Genomic DNA, 27,527 nt, shown 5'->3' with positions numbered 1-27,527 from the left:
TATAATTTTTTATCGAGTGTGTTCGGGTAACACCCTCACCTCCACTTAAATCCGCCCCTGGGTGCATCGGAGGAGGTTGCTCCTCCCTTAATCTGAGGTCTCGGGTTCAAACTCTGGGTATGAAAAAATACTCGGTAGGGATCGCTTCCCCTCAAATGGGGCCTTACATTGCGCGAAACCAAACATAATCGAGCTTGAATGTAAATACCGGATACCGGGTGAGAGATAACAAAAAAAAAAAAATCCTTTTCCAAACACCCCCAAGATGTCTGATTTCGACTTTTCAGCCATCCACCAATCAAGACAAGTCAACGAATTACACACTGTAGACATAATATTCAAACATCTTTACAATTTTATAGGCATTTGTTTTCATCACATTGCAATCACGCATACATTCCAACTTCCATCAAAAGGACTCCCCCCTTAACCCCACACGCATTTTAGCTTATACCTCAAGAAATCAGCCCTTTCTGAACTGGTCAAGTTTTCAGCAAACAAATTTCATGAATGCTTAGATATATAAGTACTTGTAGAAACACACACATGGATCGTCTTTGCATATACAATCCTCTTTAACATTGATTGGTTTCTTTTAGAGTACCCAGATCAAGAAATTGTTGATACGGTAATATAATGGCATTGCCAATATTTAAGCTTGGGACACTTGCATTGAAAACATTGAGCAAACCCATTGCCAGTAGGCTTAAGCAACAAGCTGGGTTGCATCCCAAGTTCCGTAATTTCATTGTCAGCATTGCCCAGGTAATCCCCAATTATCTTGGAAAATGATGTTTAGTTATTTATCCTCTTTATTGATCAAACAAGGAATATGGAGTGAATGATTTGATCGATGAATATTCGATTCTTTCTTCCTTTTTCTTTGTCGTTTTTGTTACTTTGGTTAAACTGGGGACTATATAGGGCATAAATTTGAGGTCTTTTGATCTTAATCTCCTTTTTGGTATAGCTAATTAGAATGAAGAGGTCACAAATTGTGCATTTCTTTGCTGTCTTCATCCTGAAAAGAATGAATGGGAGTAGCAAAATTTATAATCTTTATGTGTATGAGGACTTGATATTTTGTGTAGAATTGGTGTCCACATAGGGCATATATTCATTTCCTAGTAAGAGCTCTTAGTCTTTTTCAGCATAAGGGTTGTTCTTGTTGCTGATTTATCACGTTACGAGAATCTAATTGGCACTATTTGAACCTATAGGGCAATAATTGTAGTATAGATCAGTACTTGGTGGACAGACTTTAGTACCTGTGCTAGTGGGTGGTAGCAGGTACCCGTGGAATTATTGAGGTGTGTGCAAGCTAAGTTGGCCTAGACACCATGTTTATAGAAAAAAAAAAAATTATACTATAGATCAGTAAGTGCTGGTAGGAAAGAATTTGCTGCATGCCTAATAATGCAAGCATTCCACTGTGCATTTCTCTTTATTAAGTTTGAGTACATTATTTCAGCTATTTAAGTCTTGTTTGTAGATGCAAATACCGAGCTTTCGGAAACTTTTTCCTTCACTATATGTTAAGAATTCAGTTAGCATTTCAATTTCATCTTTTTGAACACATTCATTGCTGGAAGCAGGCAAACCATCGGGTGACAACAACAATGCAAAGAAAGTTATATGGTCATGCAACCAATGTAGAAATACGGCCTTTGGATGAGGAGAAAGCTGTTCAAGCTGCTGTTGACCTTCTGGGAGAGGCTTTTGTCTTCTCGGTATTGCTTATTTCCCCCTTGACTCTGTGATGACATGTCTAGATAGTTATCTAAGATTCCTCGGTTCGTTAACTGTTACATATCATTATTGTTTAGATAAGAACATACCATTTGCTAACTAATCAAGGTTTGATTTAAAACATGATAAGCACTCTGACTGTAGTATGGAAGTAGTCGTGCTAACTTTGTTACCCAGACTAGCAGTGGCAACTCCTAATGATCCACATTGCCCTTGAAATTTTGGGCAATGAAGTTGCTTTGCTTCAATATTTAAGTGTTGACTGAATTCTTCTCTGTGCAACTGCCTTGTGATTTATTTTCCCAAGAAGAGTTTGGAACACAAAACTTAGAGCTCTGGAACTTGTATGCATGAAAGTCTCATATCTACTATCTCGAGATATACGGCTAGCTTTAAAAATTTGTTTGAAATCTGAAATTTCCACTTACTATGTTCAAAACATCAAAGAGTATTACTCTGACCGATCATGCATGAAGCAAGTAGCTCCTAAGCTTTTAATCCAAAAAGGAAGTAGCCCCTAATCTAAGTGCTATCAAACAACATATATTCGAGTTGAGAATTGTTCATGACGATTTTTGCATGATCTTCAAAATATGAAAGCATACTGCTTTGGATGATCTGTGTGAAGCTTAGTAGTTCTTATAATTAGTGCCATTGTACAACACAGAATTGAGTTAAGATTTTCTTATGACTAACCTTACTTGTGTCAGTTTATTGATTATTTTTGGAGTAATTTATAGTCGTGAATTGTTTACTTGTAGAAGAAGGAAGAGAAAGTCCTTTTGTCTGAAAACTCCTCCAATTTAAAGATACCATGTTGAATACCCACTTTCAATCCTACATCAATGTTGGTATTTGCTGATTGAATAAGTTTTGGTGGAATGATGGTTGGGATGGAGGATAAGCGAAAAGTTCAAAGTTCAGGGTCTCTAATCAGTTTGCTTGGGCTGTTGATAGAGTACTGCCATGTTACAAAACTATTGTTCTTTTGGCAGCTTGTCCGTATAGTATCTTTTAGAGCCCATTACATTGACTTAAAATTAGAAGGCCTAACCTCTGGTCCTAACAATTCTGATATTTATTTTTGAGCGATCAATGCCGAAACTAGATCATACTGAACACTATGTGTTATGCTGAAGACATCCCTAATGTCTTCCTTTCAGATAAATTAACCTAAAACATCATTGTGACTTGGAACTTATAAGCTAGGATGTCTTTAGTAGGAAGCCTACAATTTTCACTATTTATTGGAGAAATATTTTTAATGGTGCCATCTGTCAATAGCTGTGGTAAGTATACTTCTGTTAAGTGTACATATGCTTTATACACTTCTTCTGCATTCATCATCCACCTCTATCGACTCTGCAAGTCTTTGGACCACTAAAGGTCCCCAGCTACCACATGGAATCATACTCTTTTCTTACTCCCATCTTTTCTTATTATGTCTATGATTTCGTGTCTCAGGCTTACAGGAACCACTCTAATCTTCTATCCCTGCCTAGTTAAAAAGATTCCCCTTCATACAAGTGACATTTGATTTTGATCACTGGAAGTCTATTAATCTTGCCAAATTCGTAAGCATTACTCTAGCATTTCATAATGTTACACGATAGGAATTGGAATGAGTGGCTGCCAGTTGCTTTATCCAATCAATTTTTTGTTTAGAAGAAGTGATTTTAGAAGTAGATCTACAGCTTATGCATGTAACAATTCAATTGTTTTTTGTTGTAATATTTTTCCTCAAGCACTTGTATCCTATAACTTGGTCGCCCTAGACTGCATCTTATGCTAGGGAAGGATCGAGTAGTTGCAATTCTATCAGCTAATTTATTTGAGTTGAGCTTCTTAAATTCCTTATTGTCTCAGTCTTGACATGTCTCAAATCCATTAACATGATTTGCCACATGGTTATGTGTTCATTAACCCAATGGCTTTTATCCTAGAACTCCAGCTATTGTTTTGAGAAGCTGCTCAGTAAACGGCCTTTAGGTTTTGTGTTCCCAAAAGCAACTTTCTGAGTCTTTGGCAGGTCTTGACCCAAACAAACCAAGATAACTAATTAAAAAGCTTTTGGGGTATAGTGTCCTCTATGAAAATGGGAAGCTCAGGCCCTTCTCAGAATCCCTTTCCTTATATTAGAGATTTGGGAAGTCCATTTAAACCCTGCCTTGCTGCAATTTCCTTCTTTTTGGTCTTGTTATCGGAGAGCTGGAGCAAAAAGGAATCTGGAAAAGAACAGAAGGCAGGGGTGTGGATGTGACTTAAGCGCTGAAAAGGTGGTCAATGATGAAATATTTCAAGGAAAGAGGATATTTATAGCTTCTGCAAGATAAATCTGAAAAGAAAAACCTCTCTTTCTTCCTCAGATATCCAATTTCAGCGCAACAATAATCTGTTCCATTTGTTTGCCCATTTCTCGTGAGTGACACAGTAACGAATTATGAATAATGCAGCACGGTGGGCGTCATTATATTTGGTTGAATGTGTTGATACTGGTGGTCAGTTTGGAGTGATGTAATGGCACTTGACTTTGCTATCTTGCATGTAGCACCTTTATGTTCTCTAATTTGTGCTTTGGCTACTTGTTTATATTGCTGAAACAGGTTGCAGTTGCTGCACTTTTCTTTGAATACCAAAGAAGTTCTCGATCAGAAGCTAAAAAGGAGGAACTTCGCAAGCAAGAGTTGGAGGTAGTCTCTTAAATTCCTTGGTTACTTGTTTGGTCTTGACAAACTCTTCCATTGCTTTATCAATGACCAACAACAACAACAACAACAAGCCTAGTATAATCCCACCATGTGGTGGGTCCGGGAGGGTAGCGTGTACGCGTACCTAACCCCCACCTTGAAAGGTAGGGCGGTACGTTTCCGAAAGACCTCTACCAAGAGAGGAAAACAAGGAAAACAAGACAAAAGGTCGGATAGGCTAAGCATACCGAAAACAATATGAAAACAAGGAATAACAAAAGCGAGAAAGTCATGGAAGAACAAATCGAAAAGAAAGGAGCATTAACTATTATAGATAAATAAGATAAACAAAGTACACGGCCCAACAAATATAAGCAAGAATAAATGCGTAAATCAAATGGCAATAAACAAATGAGCAAAACCGCAACTCCTATGGTGAAAGGATAAGCCACCTAGCCTTCTATCCTAATCCGAGTCCTCGACACCCTCCTATCTAAGGTCATGTCCTCGAGCCGAAACCGTGCCATATCCGTCTAATCACCTCTCCCCAATACTTCTTCTACCTCCCTTTACCTCTCCCCCCGAAACCGTCGATAGCCAACCTCTCACACCTCCGCACCGGAGCATCTCGTGTCTCTCCTCTTCACATGCCCAAACCATCTCGGCCTCACTTCCCGCATCTTGTCCTCCACCGATGCCACTCCCACCTTGTCTCGATATCTTCATTCCTAATTCTATCCCTCCCAGCGTGCCCACACATCCACCGCAAAGATTTGTATTTCCGCGACTTTCATCTTCCGAACGCGACATCTTCGACCGGCCAACACTCCGCTCCGTACAATAAAGTCGGTCTAACCACCACTTTGTAGAACTTGCCTTTAAGTTTTCGTGGCACTTTCTTATCACACAAAGACTCGTGAGGCGAGCCTCCATTTCATTCACCCCGCACCAATACGATATGAAACATTGTCGTTGATATCCCCATCTCCCCGTATAATGTACTCCAAGATACTCGAAACTTCCTTTCTTTGAAACGTCCGGGTACCCCTCACTTCCTCGTCCTCACGCGGTACGCCACCGAACCCGCACTTCAAGTATTCTCCGTCTCGGTCCTACTCAATTTAAATCCTTTAGACTCCAATGTCTCCGTCTCCGACCCTCCTCCAGCCTTATCGTCGACTCCGTTGCGAGTCTCGTCAATCGACTATGTCATCCGCGAACAACATACACCAAGGCACCTCACCTTGTATTTGTCGCGGCAATTCATCCATCACCAAGGCGAATAGAAACTGCTAAGAGCCGATCCCCGACGCAACCCCATCGAATAGGGTTGCTCCGAGTCTCCTCCTACCGTCCTTACCTGGTCTTAGCTCCATCATACATGTCCTTTATCGCTCTAATGTACACCACAGGTACACCTTTAGCCTCCAAGCATCTCCATAGGACCTCTCTTGGCACTTTGTCGTAGGCCTTTTCTAGGTCAATGAATACCATGTGCTTTATCAATGACCAAAAACCAAAAACACTAAACACCAAAGTATATGTGCTGTTCCTTTGATGTTATCTTGGTAACATCTATTTTAGCATCTCTTTTTCAAATTTATGGTTACTTGTTATACTCCATTGTTAAGAGCTAACTTTTGAGGTTGAGTTAGGCCAAAGTACGTTTCTTAACAATCATCATCATCATCCTTTTATCATTATTATAAATTAGGTTATGATTACTTATTTCTGTCAATATAATTTGATGGAATGGTCCACTAAAGCAAACACTTCTTAGTTAACCGGTTGCTGATCTACTCCCTGTGATTGCCAAATAACGGACCAAGTTTGCACCACATCCATCAATACTGTTGCATATAACTCTTAGAGCAGAAGGTGGATATGCCAAATATCCCTCTAATTACATGCTACTATTATTGTTATTTCTATTTCTAAACCTGTTTAAGGCACCCTAATAAACCTGGATCATTTTGGCTCTACGGCAGCAAAGGAACTGTTGTAATTTGCTACTTTGAGTTTTTATTAATTCTGTCTAAAGTAATCCTTTTCTGTTCTATTACATCACGACTCTGAGTTCAAAACCTCTATTAGATCTTATAATAAACTGAAATTCATCCTTCTTGAAACTTGTATGAGTTTATATTTGAGGTCCTTGTGTGTTTTCTCAGCAAATGAGGGAACGAGATGAAGCATTGTCAAGAGAGATGGAGAGCATGCAAAGCAAAATTCAAGAGCTTGAACAGTTGGCGAAGGGACGGGGACTTGCTGGAGTGTTCAATTTCAGACCTCCTCACGTTGAAGAAGCCAAGTCCCCGACACCAGCATGATCTATTGTCTGAAGTTTTGACAGCAAAATGATCAGTTGTTTTTCTCATTCTTTGGAGCCAAGAATCGTATGCCTTCTGTAAACCAGAAGCCTAGGCTCCTTACTGAAAATGACGTTGAATCTTGAAAATTTCCATTGATGTGATCATTGTTGTGAGGTTATGAAGCAAGAGTTTCATAGTCTGAGATTTTGCTACGTCCTCCTCCTAATTGTGGCACTATACTACTCATTTTACATATGCCTAACAGCACATGCTTGAGAGACTTGTATACTTAGCATCATAGGGTGCAAAATTGTGAAATGTTGGATTTGGAGATTTCTGTTCAGCCATGTTCTAATGTTCAATATGGTGACATCATGACCAGATGCTCCTTGTCTGAAAAAGTTATGTAATACATATTACATATAAAGCACCAATATTTATCCTTTAGTACAGTTCAATCACATCCTATATAATGGGTGGCATCATGAATTAACAGGGAATCTTGAAGGTGGATAGTGGGGTGTGTCCTTTATGCCTTGCTCTTCCTTTCTTTCTACTCACCCACAAAAGGGACCTTTTTGCTGATTGATCTGGATTCTGCCCACAAAGGCTTCTATCATCTTTCTCAATGTGGGGTAAAAAGGACCAATCTCACTATGCCACATCAACATTGAAAATAGAGTTCTAGTATGCACTTTGGGGGTCGTACAATGAGGTGGCCAGGAGAATAATTTCTAGAATTGATTTGGTTAGGTTGCAGCTCTGTTGAGTTACAATATTGGCTAAGATCTGTTCCCTCAGCTGATTGTTTTATTAATTTGTCAGTTCTTCATTCATTCTTTTTTCCAATTCTTGTAATTTTTCTATTCCTTTTCTTTTCGTTAACTTCTTTATCCATAAGAAATACTACATATTAATAGCATTTCAAAGGAAACAAGAAAAGGACTAAGATCGAAATCAGATGAAGTGAATGTTTTTTCAGAAAAATAAAATAAAATCAGATGAAGTGAATGCATCCACTTGTATCATCTCTTGCACTCAATTCTTTCTGTCATTCTGCATGAACTAATTTTCTAACCAACAATTAGCACGCCTCAATTCCAACATCCAATCCCAAGCAAGTTATGACTTTGGCAGGTTATACGGCAATTCTATTAAATAAAGATGTGATCTCTCTACAAAATCTATATGTTATTCTGAAGCATGTCAAGATGTAGGTGAGGATAAGTAAAAAGGACGATTTTTAACAATACTTATTTTCTTGCATGGATAAAAAACATCCCTATGAACTCTTTTATTTTAGTCCCCAACTCTATCCTTGATAAAATACACCAATAATTATCACCTACCACGTCCTTTCTAATTATAAACAAAAGGAATACATAAAAAAATAAACAAATAAAAATTGATATGGAACATTGGATAACTCTTGATACACAGGATAAATAGTTTTATACAAGAAAAGCATCAACTACCTATATAGCCTAATCAGATCCGATTCGATAACTACTGTAGCGTCAAGTTAATCTGTAATTACAGTTTCAAGTTAGGTTATGGATGAAAATGGTTAATCACTCTTCTAAGACAATATTAACACACTAATTTTTTTATTAGATGATCCAAATTATAACTAAATTAAACATGGATATGTTATTTTTGAATCCTCTTAACTAATTTCATAATACACACCTTAAATTCGTTTTGTTATAGAAGAAAGTGATCCTTCAATTACATCAAAGTCACACAAAATTGCAATTGTTCTTTCTCTCCCGCCAAGCGAAAAATGAATGAGGAGAGAGAAAAAAATGAACACGCGAAGAAAAAAATGAAATGAAAGAATTATGACGAAATAACAAACATTTACAAGATGAATTAACATATTACATTTAAGATAAAATACTTGATAGTTAATACCACGATACCACTAAATATTACAATTTTCAACTCATAATCTATATATTAAATGTAACTATAATACAGAAAACTAGAGTAAACATCATGAATACCTCTAAAACCCATACAAAAAGTCATAACTTATTGCAAAGACCCTATGCCATTTAAGGGTGGATACGATTAAGATATATCTGATTACTATACCGAAATCGAAATTTTAATACCCGGTTTCGAGATTATGATATTTGGTACGGTATTTGGTATGTATTTTTGAAATGTTCGGTATTTGGTACGGTATTCGATATTGATAAAGTGAAATTTTTAATACCGCGGTTTCGGTATTTGGTACGGTATTCGATATTGATAAAGAAAATACTGAAATACCGAATACCATATCGAAGTATTCCATATAGTTACATATACAATTATATATATATATATATATATATATATATATATATATATATAGTATTAGTACAAACTAATTGTTTAGACGTTGGAATTGCTTGTATCTTTTGAATATTTTTACGTATAAGATGCTAGTATGATATAATTGATTGAAATGCCCTTTTTACATCAAGATATATATATCTTGATTGAAATGCCCTTTTTGTGTAATTGATTAACGAAGGGCATTGGCATCTTTCTTTTCGAATATTTTTACACGTGTAAGGTGTTAGTATAATAGAATTGAGACGTTTAACGAATAATCGGTCATAATTCTTTATTATATGTATATATGTAAGTCGTAGTCGAACAAACTATGGTTACCGAATTATCATACTGCTAAATACTGAAACCGAACTTAAAAATACTGAACCAAACCGAATTAATTTGGTATGGTAATGGTATAGTATTTTTAAATACCGAATCGAAATTACCGAACCGAAGTTTTAAATACCGTACCATGCTCACCCCTAATATTGTCCATAGATAATAAATATTTAAACATATATAAAATAGTTACAAATTTTCTATAACTTTCTTCTATACAAAAATTAGAAATTGATAAATCCATTGCATTAAAAAAAAAGAGAGAAAATGTATACTGAATGTTTGTTTCGATTTTTCAAGCCTTTTTTCATTCAATGCTAATCAAGTGCTCCCTCCGTCCTATAATAAATGTTATCTTAGCTAAAAAAAAAATTATCCCATAATAAGTGCCACCTTAGAAAACCAAGACATAAATTGACTAATTTTTTCTAATTTTACCCTTAGACAATAAAGTATCATCTAAATGATGATTGGAAAAACCACATAGTAACTTGGTATTGTTGAATTTCCAATGTCAAAAGGTTTACTTCTTGTGCATGCTTTAATAAAAAGGTAAAAGTAATTTATTTTATTATATAGGGGTAATTTGGTAAACTTTACATTGCATTATTGATTTCTTAATATGCGTTTTTTTAGCTAAGGTAATACTTATTATGAGACGGAGGGAATACACACCAAGTTATAGTTAGTTCAGAATACAATGTCTATTTAAAATATTTAACTCCAGACTTTATACCACAGACCAATATCTCGATATAAGTCAACTTTTAGTTGGATTTAATTATTTACTTTTATCTTAAGCTCCCGTAAGGTTTGACTCAAGAAAACCAAAATTAACACAACTGCCGCGTAGATTGCTGTATTTTTTAATTATTCTTTTCTCAAAGGGTTTGGGTATATAGAATATATATATAAACCAGTCCTATAATTGTTCACAAACACAATTTACACAAATCAGAATCGAATTTCCAAGAATATATATATATAGTGAGAGAGAAAATCACATAGACAACATCAAAATCCAAAAGGTAGCTCTTACATATGCTCTCTCTTTCGCTTCACTGTTTATAGGCCGCAATCTCTCTTTTACCGATAACTAGTATCAACCCTATTCTCTTTTATTTTCCATTGACTAATTTGTGAGTAGTTGCTTACTTTTTTGCCATGTTTTATTCTTTTTTTTTTTTTTTTTAACCTGGCTTTATATATGTTTGCTTTATAATTTTTAGTTGATTTTGATTCTTATAATTAGGGTTAGGTTAATGGTTTCTCCACCTTTTAAGATCGCTTTACTTGATGGGTTTTTTGTTGAAACGAGCAAATTTGTGCCTTTTTTGATTTGGGTATGATGCAAATTGGGCTACTTTTGGTTGTTGTTATTTAAATTTGATATTATTTGGGAATTTTGATTTTGGTCTTAGTTCTTGATTTTCTATGCAAAGGTTGGATTTTTTGTGGGGTTTTATTGCTTTTTCTAACATGAAATCTCGAATGTGATCTTATTGGTTACAAGTCAAAAAAAAAAAAATGTGATCTTATTGGTTGTGTTTGGTTTATGGAACATATAATGATGGTAACTTTAAAGCTAAGAATGTTTGGTTTTTTTTTTTTTTTTTGCAGGTGAAGAATTGATTAGAATGGGGAAGGGTTCGAAGAGCGGTGCGCTCTTCAAGGACAAGGCGAAGAACCGTGTGGATGATCTGCAGGGTGTGTTTGCCAACCTGCAATCTGCAAGGAAAGAAAGTAGAACTTATGATGTTGGGGTGCTTGAAGAGCAGGTCCACCAGATGCTTCGTGAATGGAAGGCTGAGCTCAATGAGCCTTCCCCTGCCTCTTCTTTGCAGGCACGAAAACCAACCTTATGTCCCTTTAGCCAACTGGTTTTACGCTTTAGTTTCCTTTCCTGTCCACAATGTGTATGTTATGATATTGTCCAGTTCACAACAACAACGACAGCAGCATACTCGGTGTAATCCCACAAGTGGGGTCTGGGGAGGGTAGAGTGTACGCAGACCTTACCCCTAAATTAATGTGATCAAATTTTGACATGTCGACCTCTGTGTGTGTGTCTTTATCTATGTGTTTGTGTATGCTTACAAAAGTTTTGGATCTATTACAAGTGGAAACTTGAATCACGTCAAGTGTAATTGTGTCCGTTGTGGTGTAATTGTGTGCAGTCGTGGATACTATAGTATTTTATTTTAAGTATGCTTCTGTGTTCAAGCCTTTGTATATAGTTTTAATGCACATGAAGATATTGGTCGTGAGTGTTCTTAACGCATGGTGTGCAGGGAGGAAGCCATATATCAACAGACCTCTATAAGCTGCTGCTTGGTGAGGAGGAAGATGATGCTACCAGCGCATTAGCTGCACCTAAGCCTGATCCTGATGCTCAAAAACATGATGTTGCTGGTTTTCAGGAGGTAATTATTTGCCTTGAAATTATCTTGTACATGTGATGGACTCTTGACTGGTATCGTTTCTAACAGAATGAACCCTCTCACCAATCCCCTTAGAATGCAGTTGGTTGGTTATTTATCTTAGGAGATTTGGTTTCATTGTAGTTTGTGAATTGCTAGGTTCTCATCTTTGTTTTATTTGATCCAGTCACCGTTTTTTATCGTCCCAGTTTACTTGATAGTTGAACCTTTTTTGCAAATGGAATAACTTCAAAAATTCTGAACTGAAATCATTGATTGTTGATGGTCACAGATGCAAACTGGGCAACTTTGTCAGACATGAACATCGGGTTCATTTCCGAGTCAAAGACAGAAAGAAGCCAAAGAGTGACTACTCACCAACTATTGTTTTAAGCTAATCTTCTAGTGACTACAGGATGCTCCGTCTCTCCATAAGAGACCACAAGGGATGACCCGATTTGGTCTGCTTGTGATCCATTCTTTGTCTAGTTTGACACATTGATGAATATTTTTTCAATGAAATATATAGTTTAAGAAATAACACAAAAATGTGTCTTAACACCGAAATTTAAGAGCCAAAATAATAAATGAACAAATTAAAAAATAATTGTCCAAAGGAGTTTATTTTGACATCAAAGTCGCAAGCAGCTCAAACAAATGACCAAGCATACCATGTCTACACTTTGTCTAGTTTCACACATTGATACAACAACATACCCAGCGAAATCCCACATAGTGGAGTTTCTCACATTGATGAATGTATGATTTTTAAAATGAAATGAATATATGAAAAATTTATACGAGAATATGTCTTAACCACGAAATGCAAGAATTTAATAAATAAATGACAAATTGAAAACATAATGGTCAAAGAGGAGTTTCTTTGGCTCACCTAAGTGGCAAGCAGGTGAAATAAATAACGAGTATAACATATTTTCTTGATCAGTAAGACCGTAAGAGTACAATATATTCTTTTTTTTGTTATAAAAAAAATACCTTCTTTACGTAGATTACTCCTGAAATTAGTTCTCAAGGCTTCAATTATCACTGGTCACGTCTTCTTTTTGTAAATTGAATCTTCTGTTGGATATCTGCTGTATAAAATTTTCTCAACTATTCCCTTTATTAGTTTCTTTGATCTACTTCTCCCTGGTAACTTGTAGGTTCCGGATTATGATTTGTTTTTCCGGTCACAATCAACCGTCGCACCAAATTAGTTAGGGCCAGATTTATGAATCCTTTGAATCCATTCTGCTCTATTGTGGAGTCAGTGATCCATAGCTAGACTATTTTTATGTTGGTCTTTAACTTATCAAGATAATTTTCCTTTATCCGGGCTGGGACAAGTTGTGCTCTGCAAAGTTCACATCGGCTGAGTTCTCTCTCTGTTACATATGTTAAATAAATCTATTCCCATTTGCTGGTTGTTCCTTATTCCTTTTGCTTAAAAGACTCAAGATAGTCAATATGACCACTTTAATCTTCTTTGTGATATAGCTAACTTGGTATCTTGGACTTGAAAATGCTTTCCTCCAAATTTACTCCTCGCAATGTCAGTGTTATGGCTGACCATCTTGTTGAAGTTTTACTTCTTGCTTCAGTTTGATCATCCATTTGCCAGTGTTTTCTTTTCTAGCCTCATTCTCTAATGAATGTCACTCATTTTAGAGACTTCTTGACTGTCCTTTTTCAGATAGCTTTTCTTGAAGTCTTTCTTTTGGTTTCACACACTAATTTTATTAATGAATCCTCACTAGTTAAGCGATGTGTTTTCTGCAGGGTTGCAATGTAACTCCGGTGCTGCAGGAGCAAGGTTACCCATTGATTGATCAATGCAAAAGTATGCCTTTAGTGGACAACAATGCAGCGATTAACAACCTAGGCATTGCAACACAATTAGATTACCATTCTTTTGATCCACAGCAAGACTTTGATCAGTTTGGGTTTGATGCTTTAAATCTTTGTCTAGAGGATGACTTGCCTGCTATTCATATTAGCCCTCCACCCTCTGCTTTCCTGGGACCTAAATGTGCCCTTTGGGATTGTCCTCGACCTGCAATGGGGTCAGATTGGTGCCAGAAGTCTCATGACTACTGCAGTGACTACCATGCTTCTCTTGCGCCAAATGAAGGCTTTATTGGAAGACCTCCAGTTGTTCGACCAATGGGTATTGGGTTAAAGGATAATTTGCTTTTCCAAGCTCTAAGTGCAAAAGCACAGGGGAAAGATGTCGGTGTTCCGGAATGTCAGGGTGCTGCCACCGCAAAGTCCCCTTGGAATGCACCAGGTTAATGTGCTAAGACAGTTCTCTATTTCTGATTGCTGAATGTCATATACCACATCAGTTTATTTTACTTGTAAAATCTGATATCGATTCGTTTGCTTGTGCTTCTGCAGAGCTTTTTGACCTTGAAGTTGTTGAAGGTGAGAAAATGAGGGAATGGCTTTTCTTTGATAAGCCTCGAAGAGCATTTGAAAGTGGAAACAGAAAGCAGAGATCACTGCCAGATTATAACGGGCGGGGCTGGCATGAGTCTAGGAAACAAGTGATGGATGATTATGGAGGGCTGAAGAGATCCTACTATATGGATCCACAGCCGATGAAAAATCTGGAATGGCATCTGTACGAATATGAGATCAACAAGTATGATGCATGGGCCTTGTACAGATTGGAGCTCAAACTTGTTGATGGGAAGAAGAGTCCAAAAGGGAAAGTAACGAATGAATCAGTTGCTGATTTGCAAAAGCAAATGGGAAGACTCGCTGCTGAATTTCCTTTGGAGAACAAGCGCTCTGTTAAAGGCAGAGCAAAGGCCAACTCAAAGGTGGATGTTGCTGCTAAAATGCATGCTGCTCCGAATCAAACTGTTCCCGCTATTGAAGGGTTTGATTATGTGACCGGTGCACCTTTTCCTGACTATCTCGTTGATAATTTAGGTGGCTACTACATAACGTAGACTGGATCAGTAGTTGGATGCTTTTAAAATAAGAGGCATTTTGTCTGTATTATACATCTCTCATCCTTGACTCAACCTCCTGCCTGGTGGTGGCTGGAGTTAAATGGAGGTTCTTGTTTCCCCTTGTCAGGCGAAGTCAAGTGGAACCCCCTCCTGTTTCCGTAGGTATATTTGTCAATACATCATTGTCATCCAAGTGTTACTGTCATCTAACCTCGGGGCACTTTTAACTGCTTGAAGATGAGGTGGATAATCCCAGTTTACTTGTTCGGTTCACTTTACATACGCGCCAAGTTATGACTGTGAGTACATTTAGTGGTTTTAGTGTTGGATTCGGTGACCACAAGAGAATGATTATGAAGTTATACTGATCTGCCTCTGTTTTCACGAGACTTTCATTGTAGTTATGACTTACATAGGAATGTCAGTTTCATAAGTATGGTTTGGAGTTCTATTCGGCGTGAAACTCTGCAGTAGTAAAGTGAAAAGGCATATATGCCTTTTGAAAGGGGTCGTTTGGTTTATGGTCAAGTTATACAGTTGAGTACAATTCATGGATTGTATATGTTGCGTTTATTCTACTTACTAGTATTAAGCATCCATGGATGTGACAAGTAAACAAATAAATACTGCACTGCTGCTTTAAACATGAAAAATGGTATGATTTTTTTTTATCAACGGTTTAAAAGCAAAAACTGTAAACATTATTAGAAACAAATGAGAGGGATATATATATTTATGTGAGACCAATTACGTGCATTACTGAAACGCTAATGGTTAACACTATTGATTTCAAGTATACTTAATATAAAAGAAAATGTTGAATGTAGTCACTTGGTACTTATGTTAGTGGGAGGTAGTAGGTATCCAGTGGAATAGTCGAGTTGTGCGTAAGCTAGCCCGGATAGTAGGACACCATTGTTATAAAACATTACGTCAATTGGAAAGTAACCAAAGTAACCAATCCAAGTGATAAAGGATCTTGCGCTGTATTGATAGTAGCAACGTAGCTTGAAATGTCTTGTTAAATAATATGTACAAGGCCACAAGCTCCTCGTTTGTCAATATATTACCAAGTACCTGTTGATTCAAGCCAGTCACATGAAAAGCGATGAAAAGCTGTTCCGTTCCGCCCAAAACTTTCGAGCTTTACGTTGCTATACGACTGCAACGCTCTGCTAACATTTTTACAAGGCTTGTGCTTGGAAAGCCACCTTATTGTTCGATTTGAGTATAATTGAGAATTGAATTTGTGTGTAATTGCATAGTTCGAGCTAGTTTATCAAGCCAAATAATTACTTGGAGAATTGGCATGCTCAAGGAGAAAAAATTACTCTTCAATTCTCCAGGGAGCAAAGAATTAACACACGGTATAATTACCGAATGGCTTCAAATTCCATTTTTTTTCGTTCTAATATGTTTTTATAGTATTTATCACACATTAAAACTAATTTACATGTTCATCTCAAAAGAATATTATTTGATTTTACATTTCGCGTTTATTTTGAAGAAGAATATAACACTATAAAAGCATACTTGTGCAACCAACATGACACGAGATTAGACTATGACATTATGACAAACAAAGAGGTCATTGAAATCATTAGATTGTGTAATTACTACTCAATAATTACATGGCTTGATAAATACACAAGCCATGGGGCATTTTTTTTCCTAAAGCAATGTCTAAACCAACCACGTACACCTCTTTAAATCCACCAGATATCTCCACCTTTCACCAGCGCACATGCTGAATAATTTAGTGCACCAAGGATTTAAACAGATGAAAAAAATCACCTTCAGTTGCTGATATTTGAACCCTACTTTTCCATGGTTCGTTCATTGAAACTGCTAGGCCACACTCTCAGATGCCTGTCATTCATGGCACATAGCCCAAGCAAGCTGTACATAGTCATTTTATAGCATAAAAATAAGCTGTAGATTATGTGTATACTTTGGATATTAGTTACCAAGTTTGAAACCTGCTTGATCATATATGGATTCAACTTCAATCCCACACGACCTATAATAGCACATTCCGAATATAATACATGATAATAACTACATCTATTTCAAAATATTTAAACACAGAAAGCTTGTCACATTTTATTTATCGAACCCAAGAGGCTTTGGTAAGTTTAGGTACAACTGAAGTTGTGAAACATAGAATATCACCAGAACTGATATCAACTTTAGATTAGCTCAGGCAACTGTCTCCACAACTGAAAGCAGACTGTCACTAGAACCTAAGAACCATCATCGTCTTCGAGGGTGTTCACTCGTTCGCACTCGTCAATCCATTCACTGTATCTGTGAGTTCAACAAAGAGTATGAGAGAGGCACAAATGGAGGAAAGAAAGGCACATAGCAATGCCAGATGGACTTACATATCAATAGGCTCTGTCAGTGCTGCAGGATAAAAAAAGAACTGTTAGCCAACAATAAATACATTTCGAGAGATCCATAAGTGTTCAAATGTTCAATTCTTAAGAAGCTACCCATTGAAGTATGTAACGGCTCATCTAAAAGCTTTTGTTGCAAGAGAGGGGGGGACACTTCTATGATATATCATTTTCTTTCGATTTGTAATGCGGCTCTATCTGATCTGGTATGCAGGCCAAGGACAGAATATTGTGCTAAAACAAACTTGGAACATTTGAATGCAGATTGCACTTTCTTTTTGTAACCGAAAAATACGGTCAAATACTATGATGTTAATTCAGAAGTTAATGGGTCGGCCCACTACCTTTCTCCACTAAAATACTATGATGTTGTCTGTGGTAAGATTTGAATCCGTGATGTATGTCTAACCCACACATCACATGTTGCACTCTTACAACTAGACCAAACCCCTTGGAGCACAACCTGCACTCTTTATCTTACAGAAGGCAGATTATCTAGAGAACTATAATTGAACTTAATAATTGCTTCGATGCATAAAGAATGATAACGTAGAACATAAAAGGAAACATCTCTAGTTTCTTTTTCCACCTCTTTTAGTTAGTAGTCCCATATTTCACATTGTCAAGACAATTAAACCATCTTTCTCAATGAATGCGATGCAGTGACCAATAAGCAAATAAATGACAGACCAGATCTAGATATGTAACAACCTTGGGCCTAACTCACACCCCAAAAGCTAGCTATTAAGGTGGGAGATCCCAAAGCTATTTAAACCCCCACATCAGCACATATTATACCGATGTGGGACATAACAAGATATACCTGTAACAGTGGTACTGAAGCTCTCTTGACAAATCCTGCAATTTGCCTCCCCAATCAAGTTCTTCATATCACTGGAAACCAGTAAAGTGCAAACTTGAGCATTGACAGATTAAATAATGGCCAATAAAAAATGAATAGAAGTAGTAGAATCTTTTGTTCACAAGTAAAATCTTTTAACACATGACCAGTGGGGAACGCATATATCAATTTAGTTGGGTTACAGAACTTATTCATACGAACTACAGAGGAAGACACAGCTTATTTCTCTGCTATTTTGGCTGGGGTGAGGATACTTTTTATGTTTTTGGTTCTTGTGTCTTTTAGGGGAGGCGGGAAAGTTAAAATTATCAAGCAGCTTCTGAAGGGACTATAGCCACTCCTTGTTGGCCTAAGGAGTTATCATCCACATACAATGGTATACCTGCACCAAATGCGCTATTTCCAAGAGTTATTTAGATGTGCACAAATTCATCAGCGCCACCCCACAAGGAAAAGTTAAAAGTATATAAAGGTAAACACGTATGGGTATTGAATCACAATTAAATATCCTTCTAGATTTATCCACTAATGTCTAAAATGGTGAACAGGTGAGAGGGAAAGGCCCAATCTAGTCCATGAATATGCAGAAAAATAACTTGGACATAGAAACGCTAATATAACTAACTTACATGCGACATTCAACACTAGTACCATGACTACAGAAAGGACAGCTGAAGACAGTGTCAAGCTTGTCCATCCTCTTCTTTGGAGGCGGCTTTGATTTCGACTTCCTCTTCCCCATATCTCAAGTAACTGTAAGACACAAATTTTGAAACGCAAATCAACAACAAGACAAAGCAAATTATTAAAAAGTGTGACTTTTATAACTCCGCTGCAGCCTATATTAATTGGGGTTCCATTTAGGTGAATGATGGCCATCAGTATTTGAGCTGCTTTAGTTCATCGCACCAAGTTAACAAGGTCCTGTCACTCAGTTGGTTAGAGTGTTGGTCTTATGAGCCGAAGGTCGCGGGTTCGAGCCCGCCGGGACCATTACGGTATTTTCATTTTAGTTTCAAGAAAAAAGTTCATTGCACCAAGATAGCAACAGAGAAGATGTTAGCAACGGCTTTGCTGATCTGACATAGCACTGAATGTTTTGCAAGAAAAGTGACATTTCAAACTAGAAGAAATGAAGAATTAAGAAACACATTCGCGCTCCATACGCACTCCCACTCTCTCTCTCTCCCACATACACACGCGCGCGCGCGCACACGCACACAAAAGCACATAGTTCAGTTCCAAAAGAAGTTTCCCTCTATCTCTATCTTATTCCAGGGAATTACTTGTGCAACCTTTACAATCTTCTTCCTTGTGTCCACATGTTGGAAAATAAGGTAAGGTGGTACTTGCATTCCCTTAAACTTGTTATCTAACTAAAGACAAGTGATGATGCAATGAAACAAACATGTATAAGGATCCTAAGCAATAAATGTCCCCTCAAATAATCCATTAGGTATGAGCTTAAAAGCTGGAGAAGAGCACATGCAACTTGCAAGATCACAAAATATAGAATCATATTTTAAGCAAAAAATTGCTTCAGTTTTTCGAATCCCAGTAAAAGAAAAAAAAAAAGTACATTAGACCCTAAACAGCATGAAATTTTCCTTACACCAAAGCATTCTAAGAAAGAAGTTCAAACACTGAAACCATGTCCACTGGCCATTAAATAAGCTTATTTGGGAACACAAACAAGTATGACAAGTTGAACAAATCTCCAACATGGAAAAAGAAAAAGAAATTCAGATAAAATAAAAGATCCCAAAATTGAAAACCCTAGAGCTCAACTGAAAAATTATTTACTTTTTGTGAGTCCTATAAAGCAGCAGACAAAAAGTGTGAGACCTAACATAACTATATCTTAAAAAGACATGATTTTGGAAGCATAATCATGGGGTATTAACAAATCTTTATTAGTAAAAGATATAGGAAGAGAGAGAGAGAGAGATACCTGAAGAAAAACAGAGATTGAGATCGCCTTTGTCTGCAAAATAAAGATTGATGTGAATGGATGATTGCAAGATATGAGAAATTTCAGTGTAGAGAAAAATAGGGAACTCACCGCTACCCACTCGGTCCTTTGTCTCAGCCAAGGCCAAGCTTACTATTGGAAAGAACGCGCATCAATTTATGTCGTCGATAATGCATATGCACAAATTAGAAGCAGAAATTAAATTTGTGAAAGCAATTGACGATTAAAATATTTTTGACATGTGGTTACAAAATAATGTTCGTCGGATTTTGCTTTTTCACTATCAGCTTAATTAAGAGCTACTTTTTTTTTTTCCTCTCAATTACTACTAATCTTAGCTAAAAGATGGCATAATTGTATTAACATATATATTAGCATGTTTTTATATTGAAGATGGAATATTATGTAAGTCAAATTGTCTTTGATAGACACACTTGAAGATGAATTTAGGGGTTCAATAGAAACGATACTTAATTGATGTGTCAAAATGAAAAAAGAGGCAAATTTAGGGGGCACGTTCTTTAAGCCAAACATTTATTTAAAAGAAATCATATTGTACTATGGTAGGAATAACCTTTTCTCTTTTTTTCCCCCTTTCCTTTTAAGTACAGTACATTTTCATCAGGGAAAACATTTATACTTTTTGCCTTATATGCATGCATTATTATTACATGTTATTTCTTTAGCCTCGTTTATCTTATTATCTTGCTTTTTGCTACTTGTTATATGTGTTTCTGCTTGTTGCTACTGTCTTTTTATCGCTGAAATTTGAGAAGTCATCGTAAAACACCTATCTACCTTCTCAACGTAGGGTCAGGTCTACATACACTCTATCTTCCCCAAACTTTGCCTGTAAAATTATATTGAGTTTGTTGTTGTTATTATTGTCATTGCCCTTATATGCAATGCATCATTTTTTTTCAGCTTCTAAAAAAGACATTACTTCCAACAAGAGTTAGGTTTACACCATAAAAACTTAGAATTTAATAATATCGATAAGAATTCTCTACATAATAATTGGAGATACAATATTCATTGTTCTTCTAGACTCTCCTCCACTTCGATTTAAAATAATTTTGTTAAGCAGTTCATCTATTATATACACGTAACAAAATACTTTAACATTATATGTGTAATTATGGTGGTTGGGGGGGGGGGGGTTGTGGAATTCGGATAAATCCCGTTCTCCCCTTTAGCTCTGCCACTGCTTCCACTTCCTCCAATGGAATATAGAATTTCTTTTAAAGAAGAAGGAACTAGGTTTACATTCCATAATCATGAATTTTATTCTACTATTGGAGTTTTATTATCTTCACATTATCTTTGATTATTAAAGTAGTCAATATTTAGCGGAGGTGTAAAATGCAAAAGATTACAAAACTTCAATAGATTTATCTTATTTTAAAAGGTAGATAAACAAGTTAAAGAAATAGATTTACAATTTATTTTATTTCTTTCATGTTTCTATGCTAATTAAAGGCTAGTATTACTCATTGATGTAAACAGGAAATTTGCAAGGCTCGAAGAAATTGCACGGTTTATCCTTCAAATGGGCTGGTCTTTAATTTTTACCTTAGAAATCAAACTTATGCTTAGGAGGGAATAATCTCTTTAAAGTATGACATTACTATGTGACCTACGATTCGAAAACATGACTTATCATGAAAAGTTGTTGCATTTTCGAGGAGAAAATTAAAAATCAGCCAAATGCGCTAATAAAGTTAAAATGACTTCGCATCAATCGTCTTTAAATGGGCTGGTTTTTAACTTTACTCTTTAAAGAATAGAACTTATCGTGAGTAAAAGATTAGCTTTTAGTCATGCGACAAATAACTTATAAGATATTATAATGTAAAAATATAAACTTATGTACCGCGAAAAGTTATTTGTTATGAAAACAGGGCATAAGTTCCATTGACAAACGACATCCAAGCACAAATTATCCTCCAGAATGAAAGAAAGAAGTCTACATCCTCATCTGGTCATCCTTCACAACTTATTGGGCAAAATTTGGGGAAAAATCACGGGCCGGTTTGAGCGGCGAAATGGGCTATTCTGGGCGACTTTCATGCATTGGAGGGTCAAAATTGGGTCATATAATTTTGGGCCAAGTTTAACTAACCACCTATGCTTGATTGTAATAATTATACTTTGTATACCAATAGTTTGAATGGAGACGATCAAAATTGTCCTTCCAATTGGAGACCAGTTAGAAGTAAAGGTGTATCAACTTGATATAACGTCAGCCTTCTTAAACAGTGAGTTGGAAGGAGCAATATATATGTAGAGCAGCTGTAAAGCATATCATAACAGGAAACAAAATATATTTATGAGTTCAAGTTAATATATCGTTAGTGTAAATAAATGCTAATACTGCATTAGATAACTCAAATAAGTAATATTTATAAATAAGCTTCCTTAACAATAGATATTTACAAACAGTTCCGTCACCCTATGGACATATGTACATAGTTCATTTCTTTACACGTTGATGGTTTGATTTTCTGCGGTACTAATTAACCTGAGTATGGTAAAGAAATACAATAAATGATGGCAGAAATTGCCATGACCGATCTCGGTTTTATGAAATATTTTTAAAATAAAAACAAGTCAATCAATATAGGAACGAGATCTTTCTTTCGCAAGATAATATATTGAAGATATGTTTTCAAATTTATTGCAACTCTCGCAAGATAATATATTGAAGATATGTTTTCAAATTTATTGCAACTCTAATGACACGGACTGAAAAATATGGGCGGAGCTATTGTATTAGTTAAATTAACCAAACTAATGCAAAAAAAAAAAAAATCCATTAAAAGTATTCAACTCAATAATTTTTGGATCGAATCTTGTATTTATATTAAAAATCATCTAATTTATATAAATATTCTATTCAAAACCCAATAAGTAAAAAAAATATGATTCAGAACTCATAAATTAAAAATTCTGACTTCACCTCTGCACTAAAAGTTAAAACAAATGACAGAGTAAAGAAGAATGATCATAGCTATGATTGGTTCGTTCATTATGTTACACATACAAGGCTTGATATCTCTCACTCTCGAAGTGTTCTTTTGGCTCATGAAAGAACCAAATCAACTTCAATTCTCTGCAGCAAAAGAGATCTTGCAATATCTCAAAAAATAGAAAGAAACAAGGGCTAAAATATGTTAAAGAAGTATGCAAACTGATTGAGTTCATAGAGCACAACGGTTGAACCGATAATTCTAAAAGCACTATGAATTTAATGCTAAAAACCTTAGAAGGTTGAATCTATCACGTTTAACTCTTAGATCCGACTGATCGCCTCTTGCCACTAGTCAACCCGGTATGATCACTTGATTGAATATACACACACGTTAAAAATTCAAACTTGTCGAGTATGTTATGTTAGTTGGCAAAAAAAGTATTTTATGTTAATGATTAATTAACAGTATTTTCAATCAGTGATCAATTAGCTGTATTTGATGATAAGGATCGTTCTACTGTCTCATTAAATGTGAAAGCTTGACCTTAATTATTGAAATAGTAATGTTGATGAGATGTATTTATTCTTTTTTTTTTTTTTTTTTGATATTATACATAAGTGGTAGTGGAGGGGAAATCCGATGGGATTATAAGGTGGGAATCAAACCCTCACTAACAAGATAAAAGTTCTATTCAAAAACCCAATCAATCTCGAACTTAAATTAAAATCCCCACAAAGAGATTTAGTTATTATAGTAACAACTAATCTCTCACTCTCGAAGCCAAATCAACTTCAATTCTCTGCAGCAAAAGAGATTCACCGAAAGAAACAAGGGCTAAAATATGTTAAAGAAGTATGCAAACTGATTGAGTTCTAGATCACAAAGGAACTTAAAAGCACTATGAATTTAATGCTAAAAACCTTAGAAGGTTGAATCTATCACGTTTAACTCTTAGATCCGACTGATCGCCTCTGCCACTAGTCAACCCGGTTACTTGATTGAATATACACACACGTTAAAAATTCAAACTTGTCGAGTTAGTTAGTTGGCAAAAGTATTTTAGTTAGAAAAGCTCTAACCGGATCAATTAGCTGTATTTGATGATAACCGTTAGGCTTGACCTTAATTATTGAAATAGTAATGTTGATGAGATGTATTTATTCTTTTTTTTTTTTTTTTTGATTTAGCCCTTAAACGTATTTTTTTGCTTAATTACGTATTTTACACATAAATTATGTTATGTTATGTTATTATACAGTATATAACTATATATATATATATGTTTAAGTTATATGTATTACTTAGTTTATATAAACAAGTAACAACTTATGAGTATTATAAAATTCATGATTGTTTTTTTTCTAAGTATATAACTTTCTATTTTTTAATTTAAGTATATGTATATTATAAATATATTCTAAGTATATTGTACATATTTTCTTAACTTAATATAAGTAAGAATATGAACACAAGTAAATAGAAGAAAGCTCAATGAGCCATAATTTTTATTCATTAATGGATAACATTTATTGCAAGTTGTAATTTTTTTGTAACTTGCAAACAATACATGAGTTGTACAAGAATAAAATTACATTGTAAGCACCATTTCGCTAAGTTCTTCTATATTATATGTATTCCTTAAACGAGTGCTTAGTGTTCCCGTTCCCCCAGCCTTATTGTTCTTACACTTGAATTGAAATGCTTTTTTACATATATTACATATGGCTAATTCTTTCTCCTTATCTCTAGTAATAAAATTTCAAACTTTAGAGGTTGGCGTGCGAATTTTTGTCGCTTTTTGTTGTGTACGTGATTCTTGTGGTTGTTGTCCTTGTTGTGTATTACTATCTCCTATCGAATTTTCCGGTGATTGTGTTTCGTCATCGTCATCATCAATAATTTCATTATAGGTTGGGCCAAATCGGTGTTCTAATTGTTCATGTTCTAAAATTGGATTATTTTGAGTAATGTCAACTTGACCCATCATATACGCTTCCATTTCCGGCACAAGTGTTTCCTCCATAATTCTCCCCACCCCCCGACTAGCACCGCCTCTTCTAACCCTCTTAGACATAATTAAATCGCAAGAAAATAAATTGCGAAAATTAAAAATAGAGTTGGAACGAAAGTACCAAATTGCCGAAATAAATTCCGCCTAAACAAATGTTGAATTGAAGGCGGCTAGACTTGCAAATCCACCAACTCCACCAACACTTTGTTTTTGTATAGTTGCAAAATATAAAATAGCTAATAATTGAGAATTTGTAATTTTAAAGTAGCTACTAATTGAGAGAATTTGAGATCTGAGAAGAGAAAATTGGTGTGGATGAAAATAAAATGGAGAAGGATTTATGTATGAGTGGGAAAAGGGTTAAAGTATTAAAAATAAAAATTTGAGGAGTTAGGTGGGGGAGGGGGGCCAAAATTGGGGTTTTAGGCCGATGCCAACGGCCAAAATAAAACTGGACCGTTGGGCCGAATAACGGTCACATTTGCCCAGATTCAAAAAAAAAACCCAGTTAACCAACCGGTTCCGGTTAACCCATTACCGGTTCACCAAAATTAAAACTGTAACCGACCCGGTATAACACGATTTTCGCAACCGCATAACTGGTATACCGGGTCCGGTTACCGATTTAACCGGTTGAACCGGAACCGTTTAACAAGCTTAGTAACAACTAGCTGATCTTTTCAAGACGATAGTACAAGCATTTTTAAATTATTGGACGCTAATAAACTACAACTACTAATAAATTATTGCAAAAGTTGCTTTAATATAAACTTGAATGAGAAAAAAATTAAAGGAATACTGATTTAGTACAGCGTCTAATTTTCGGATTAGTTACAACCACTGAGCATATACAAATGTTTACGAGTATCTCGTAGCTGCTGTGCATCAAGACGATAGTACAAGTATTTTAAATTATTGGACACTAATAAACTACAACTACCAATCCAAATATTATGATTTATGCTCATGCATTTCAAGAAATGGTACTTATGGATGTCTCTTATATTAGGCTATTGCTGTAAATGAATAGTGCGGTAGAGTGTTTAAGATTTAATGCAGACTTTCAAATTGTACAAAGTATGTAGTACCATAATTTGGTATAAAATGAAATAGAGTAACTTATAGACGAACACGAGAGCTTCCATTAGCCTAAATGTCATTAAACGTAACCTATAAGGTTTTGATGATAATATAAAAAGTACATACTCCCTCCGTCCCATATTAGTTGGTCACTTTCTCTTTTACACACCCTTTAAGAAATCATAAATGAAAGTATATTTTTACCATATTACTCTTTTATCTCTCTAATAAATTACACTCTAATCAATATTGGTTACTTTGAAAAACAATTAATGTTAAAGATAAAATAGGAAGAAAAAAAATTGTATCTTGAAATATTTTTAGTAATGTAGTCAACTAATATGAGACGGAGGAAGTATTAAAATAGACTAAATAATGTATATAATTACCTATAATTAATGACGGTAGAGGTGATCCATATGCCGTACGGACGGTTGTTCACATAAATGTTAGTCGCTCTGTCCACTTTTACTTTTCCTCTATACTAAAAATAGATGTTCACTTTTACTTGTTCGGTTTAGAAAATCAAGATAGAATTAAATACTTAGTTCTTAATTTACCTTTATTATTTACTATAACCACTTATCAATGCATTTTTCAAAACATTAAATTTATTATATTCAAAGGGTGATATTGTAAAATTATCATTCTATTTTTAATTTTTTAATAGGCGTGTCAAGTTAATACATGATAGGTAAAAATGAACGGAGGGAGTAGCATTCTTTTTTATTAAAATTGTGTGATGTTTTTTTTTTAATTGAAATGACATCTATTCTTGTCGTGGTTCATGGAATATAAAACATTATCCAAGAGACATTCGGAAACTCTAGAACTCCTTACACCAAGTCATTTTCATTGAGGTAAAATTTCAATAAATTAATTGGAGACAAGAAAGAACGTGATAATTAGCCCATGGTCCTCATGTCACTTCTTCTTTTTTTTTTTTAGGATTTTGGAGATTATTTGTAAGTTAGACGTTGGATTGGGAAGTGTGGAAAATGAAAGAAATTTATCAAACATTACAACTTTAAGTTTAGAGATAAGGGTCAAAAACACATCCCAAATATCACTGTTTTTTTAGTTTCATACCTAAACTATCAGAAGGTTGAAAAAACTACCTAAACTATCACTATCTAGTTTGCAAAACACACCTCAAATTATTCTGAATAGCATGTGATGTCTACGCTCTCCATTTTATATAAAAATGTTCGCAAGTATTGTCCACGTGGATAAATAATGTCATGATGACACTTTCATGGAAATTTAAAAAAAAAAAACTATTTGTTTTAAAAAAGAAACTCAAAAATTATAGAAAATAAAAAAATAGTTTAAAAAATGGAAAAGTTATTTAAAAAAAAATAATAAGAAAACTGATTATTTAGTTTTCACATTTAAAAAAAAAATCAACTTTTCCATTTTTTTAAATTATATTTTTT

General features: G+C 35.2%; 3 protein-coding genes and 1 non-coding gene across 6 annotated transcripts; 3 read left to right on the top strand and 1 right to left on the bottom strand.

Moving 5' to 3' along the window:
- The first annotated feature begins 245 nt into the window (after window positions 1-245).
- On the top strand, window positions 246-7,241 carry LOC132044725 (uncharacterized). Its single transcript, XM_059435230.1, has 4 exons — window positions 246-765; window positions 1,596-1,730; window positions 4,353-4,439; window positions 6,608-7,241. The coding sequence occupies exons 1-4, from the start codon at window positions 637-639 to the stop codon at window positions 6,764-6,766; spliced, it is 510 nt and encodes a 169-aa protein (XP_059291213.1). The 5' UTR covers window positions 246-636; the 3' UTR covers window positions 6,767-7,241.
- A 3,152-nt stretch (window positions 7,242-10,393) lies between these two features.
- Window positions 10,394-15,244, top strand: LOC132044743 (transcription factor VOZ1-like). 2 transcript variants are annotated; one of them, XM_059435248.1, is made up of 5 exons: window positions 10,394-10,514; window positions 11,036-11,259; window positions 11,707-11,838; window positions 13,615-14,122; window positions 14,233-15,244. In XM_059435248.1, exons 2-5 carry the CDS (start codon window positions 11,053-11,055, stop codon window positions 14,790-14,792), a joined length of 1,407 nt encoding a protein of 468 aa, XP_059291231.1. In that variant the 5' UTR covers window positions 10,394-10,514; window positions 11,036-11,052; the 3' UTR covers window positions 14,793-15,244. The 2 variants fall into 2 exon arrangements, with proteins under 2 accessions (XP_059291231.1, XP_059291239.1); XM_059435256.1 differs by having other exon boundaries at window positions 10,423-10,443.
- A 1,510-nt stretch (window positions 15,245-16,754) lies between these two features.
- On the bottom strand, window positions 16,755-20,209 carry LOC132044713 (transcription elongation factor 1 homolog). 2 transcript variants are annotated; one of them, XM_059435224.1, is made up of 6 exons: window positions 20,115-20,209; window positions 20,008-20,040; window positions 18,686-18,809; window positions 18,018-18,088; window positions 17,180-17,201; window positions 16,755-17,102 (listed from the first exon to the last, which is right to left on the bottom strand). In XM_059435224.1, exons 3-6 carry the CDS (start codon window positions 18,796-18,798, stop codon window positions 17,039-17,041), a joined length of 270 nt encoding a protein of 89 aa, XP_059291207.1. In that variant the 5' UTR covers window positions 18,799-18,809; window positions 20,008-20,040; window positions 20,115-20,209; the 3' UTR covers window positions 16,755-17,038. The 2 variants fall into 2 exon arrangements, with proteins under 2 accessions (XP_059291207.1, XP_059291205.1); XM_059435222.1 differs by having other exon boundaries at window positions 20,008-20,134.
- On the top strand, window positions 18,977-19,049 carry TRNAI-UAU (transfer RNA isoleucine (anticodon UAU)). The gene has a single exon. It is a non-coding gene; the product is annotated as a tRNA-Ile (tRNA).
- Window positions 20,210-27,527: the final 7,318 nt, after the last annotated feature.

This window comes from Lycium ferocissimum, chromosome 2 (assembly GCF_029784015.1).
Source record: "Lycium ferocissimum isolate CSIRO_LF1 chromosome 2, AGI_CSIRO_Lferr_CH_V1, whole genome shotgun sequence".
NCBI classification, from domain to species: domain Eukaryota; kingdom Viridiplantae; phylum Streptophyta; class Magnoliopsida; order Solanales; family Solanaceae; genus Lycium; species Lycium ferocissimum.
This window is presented reverse-complemented; position numbering and strand designations above follow the sequence as displayed.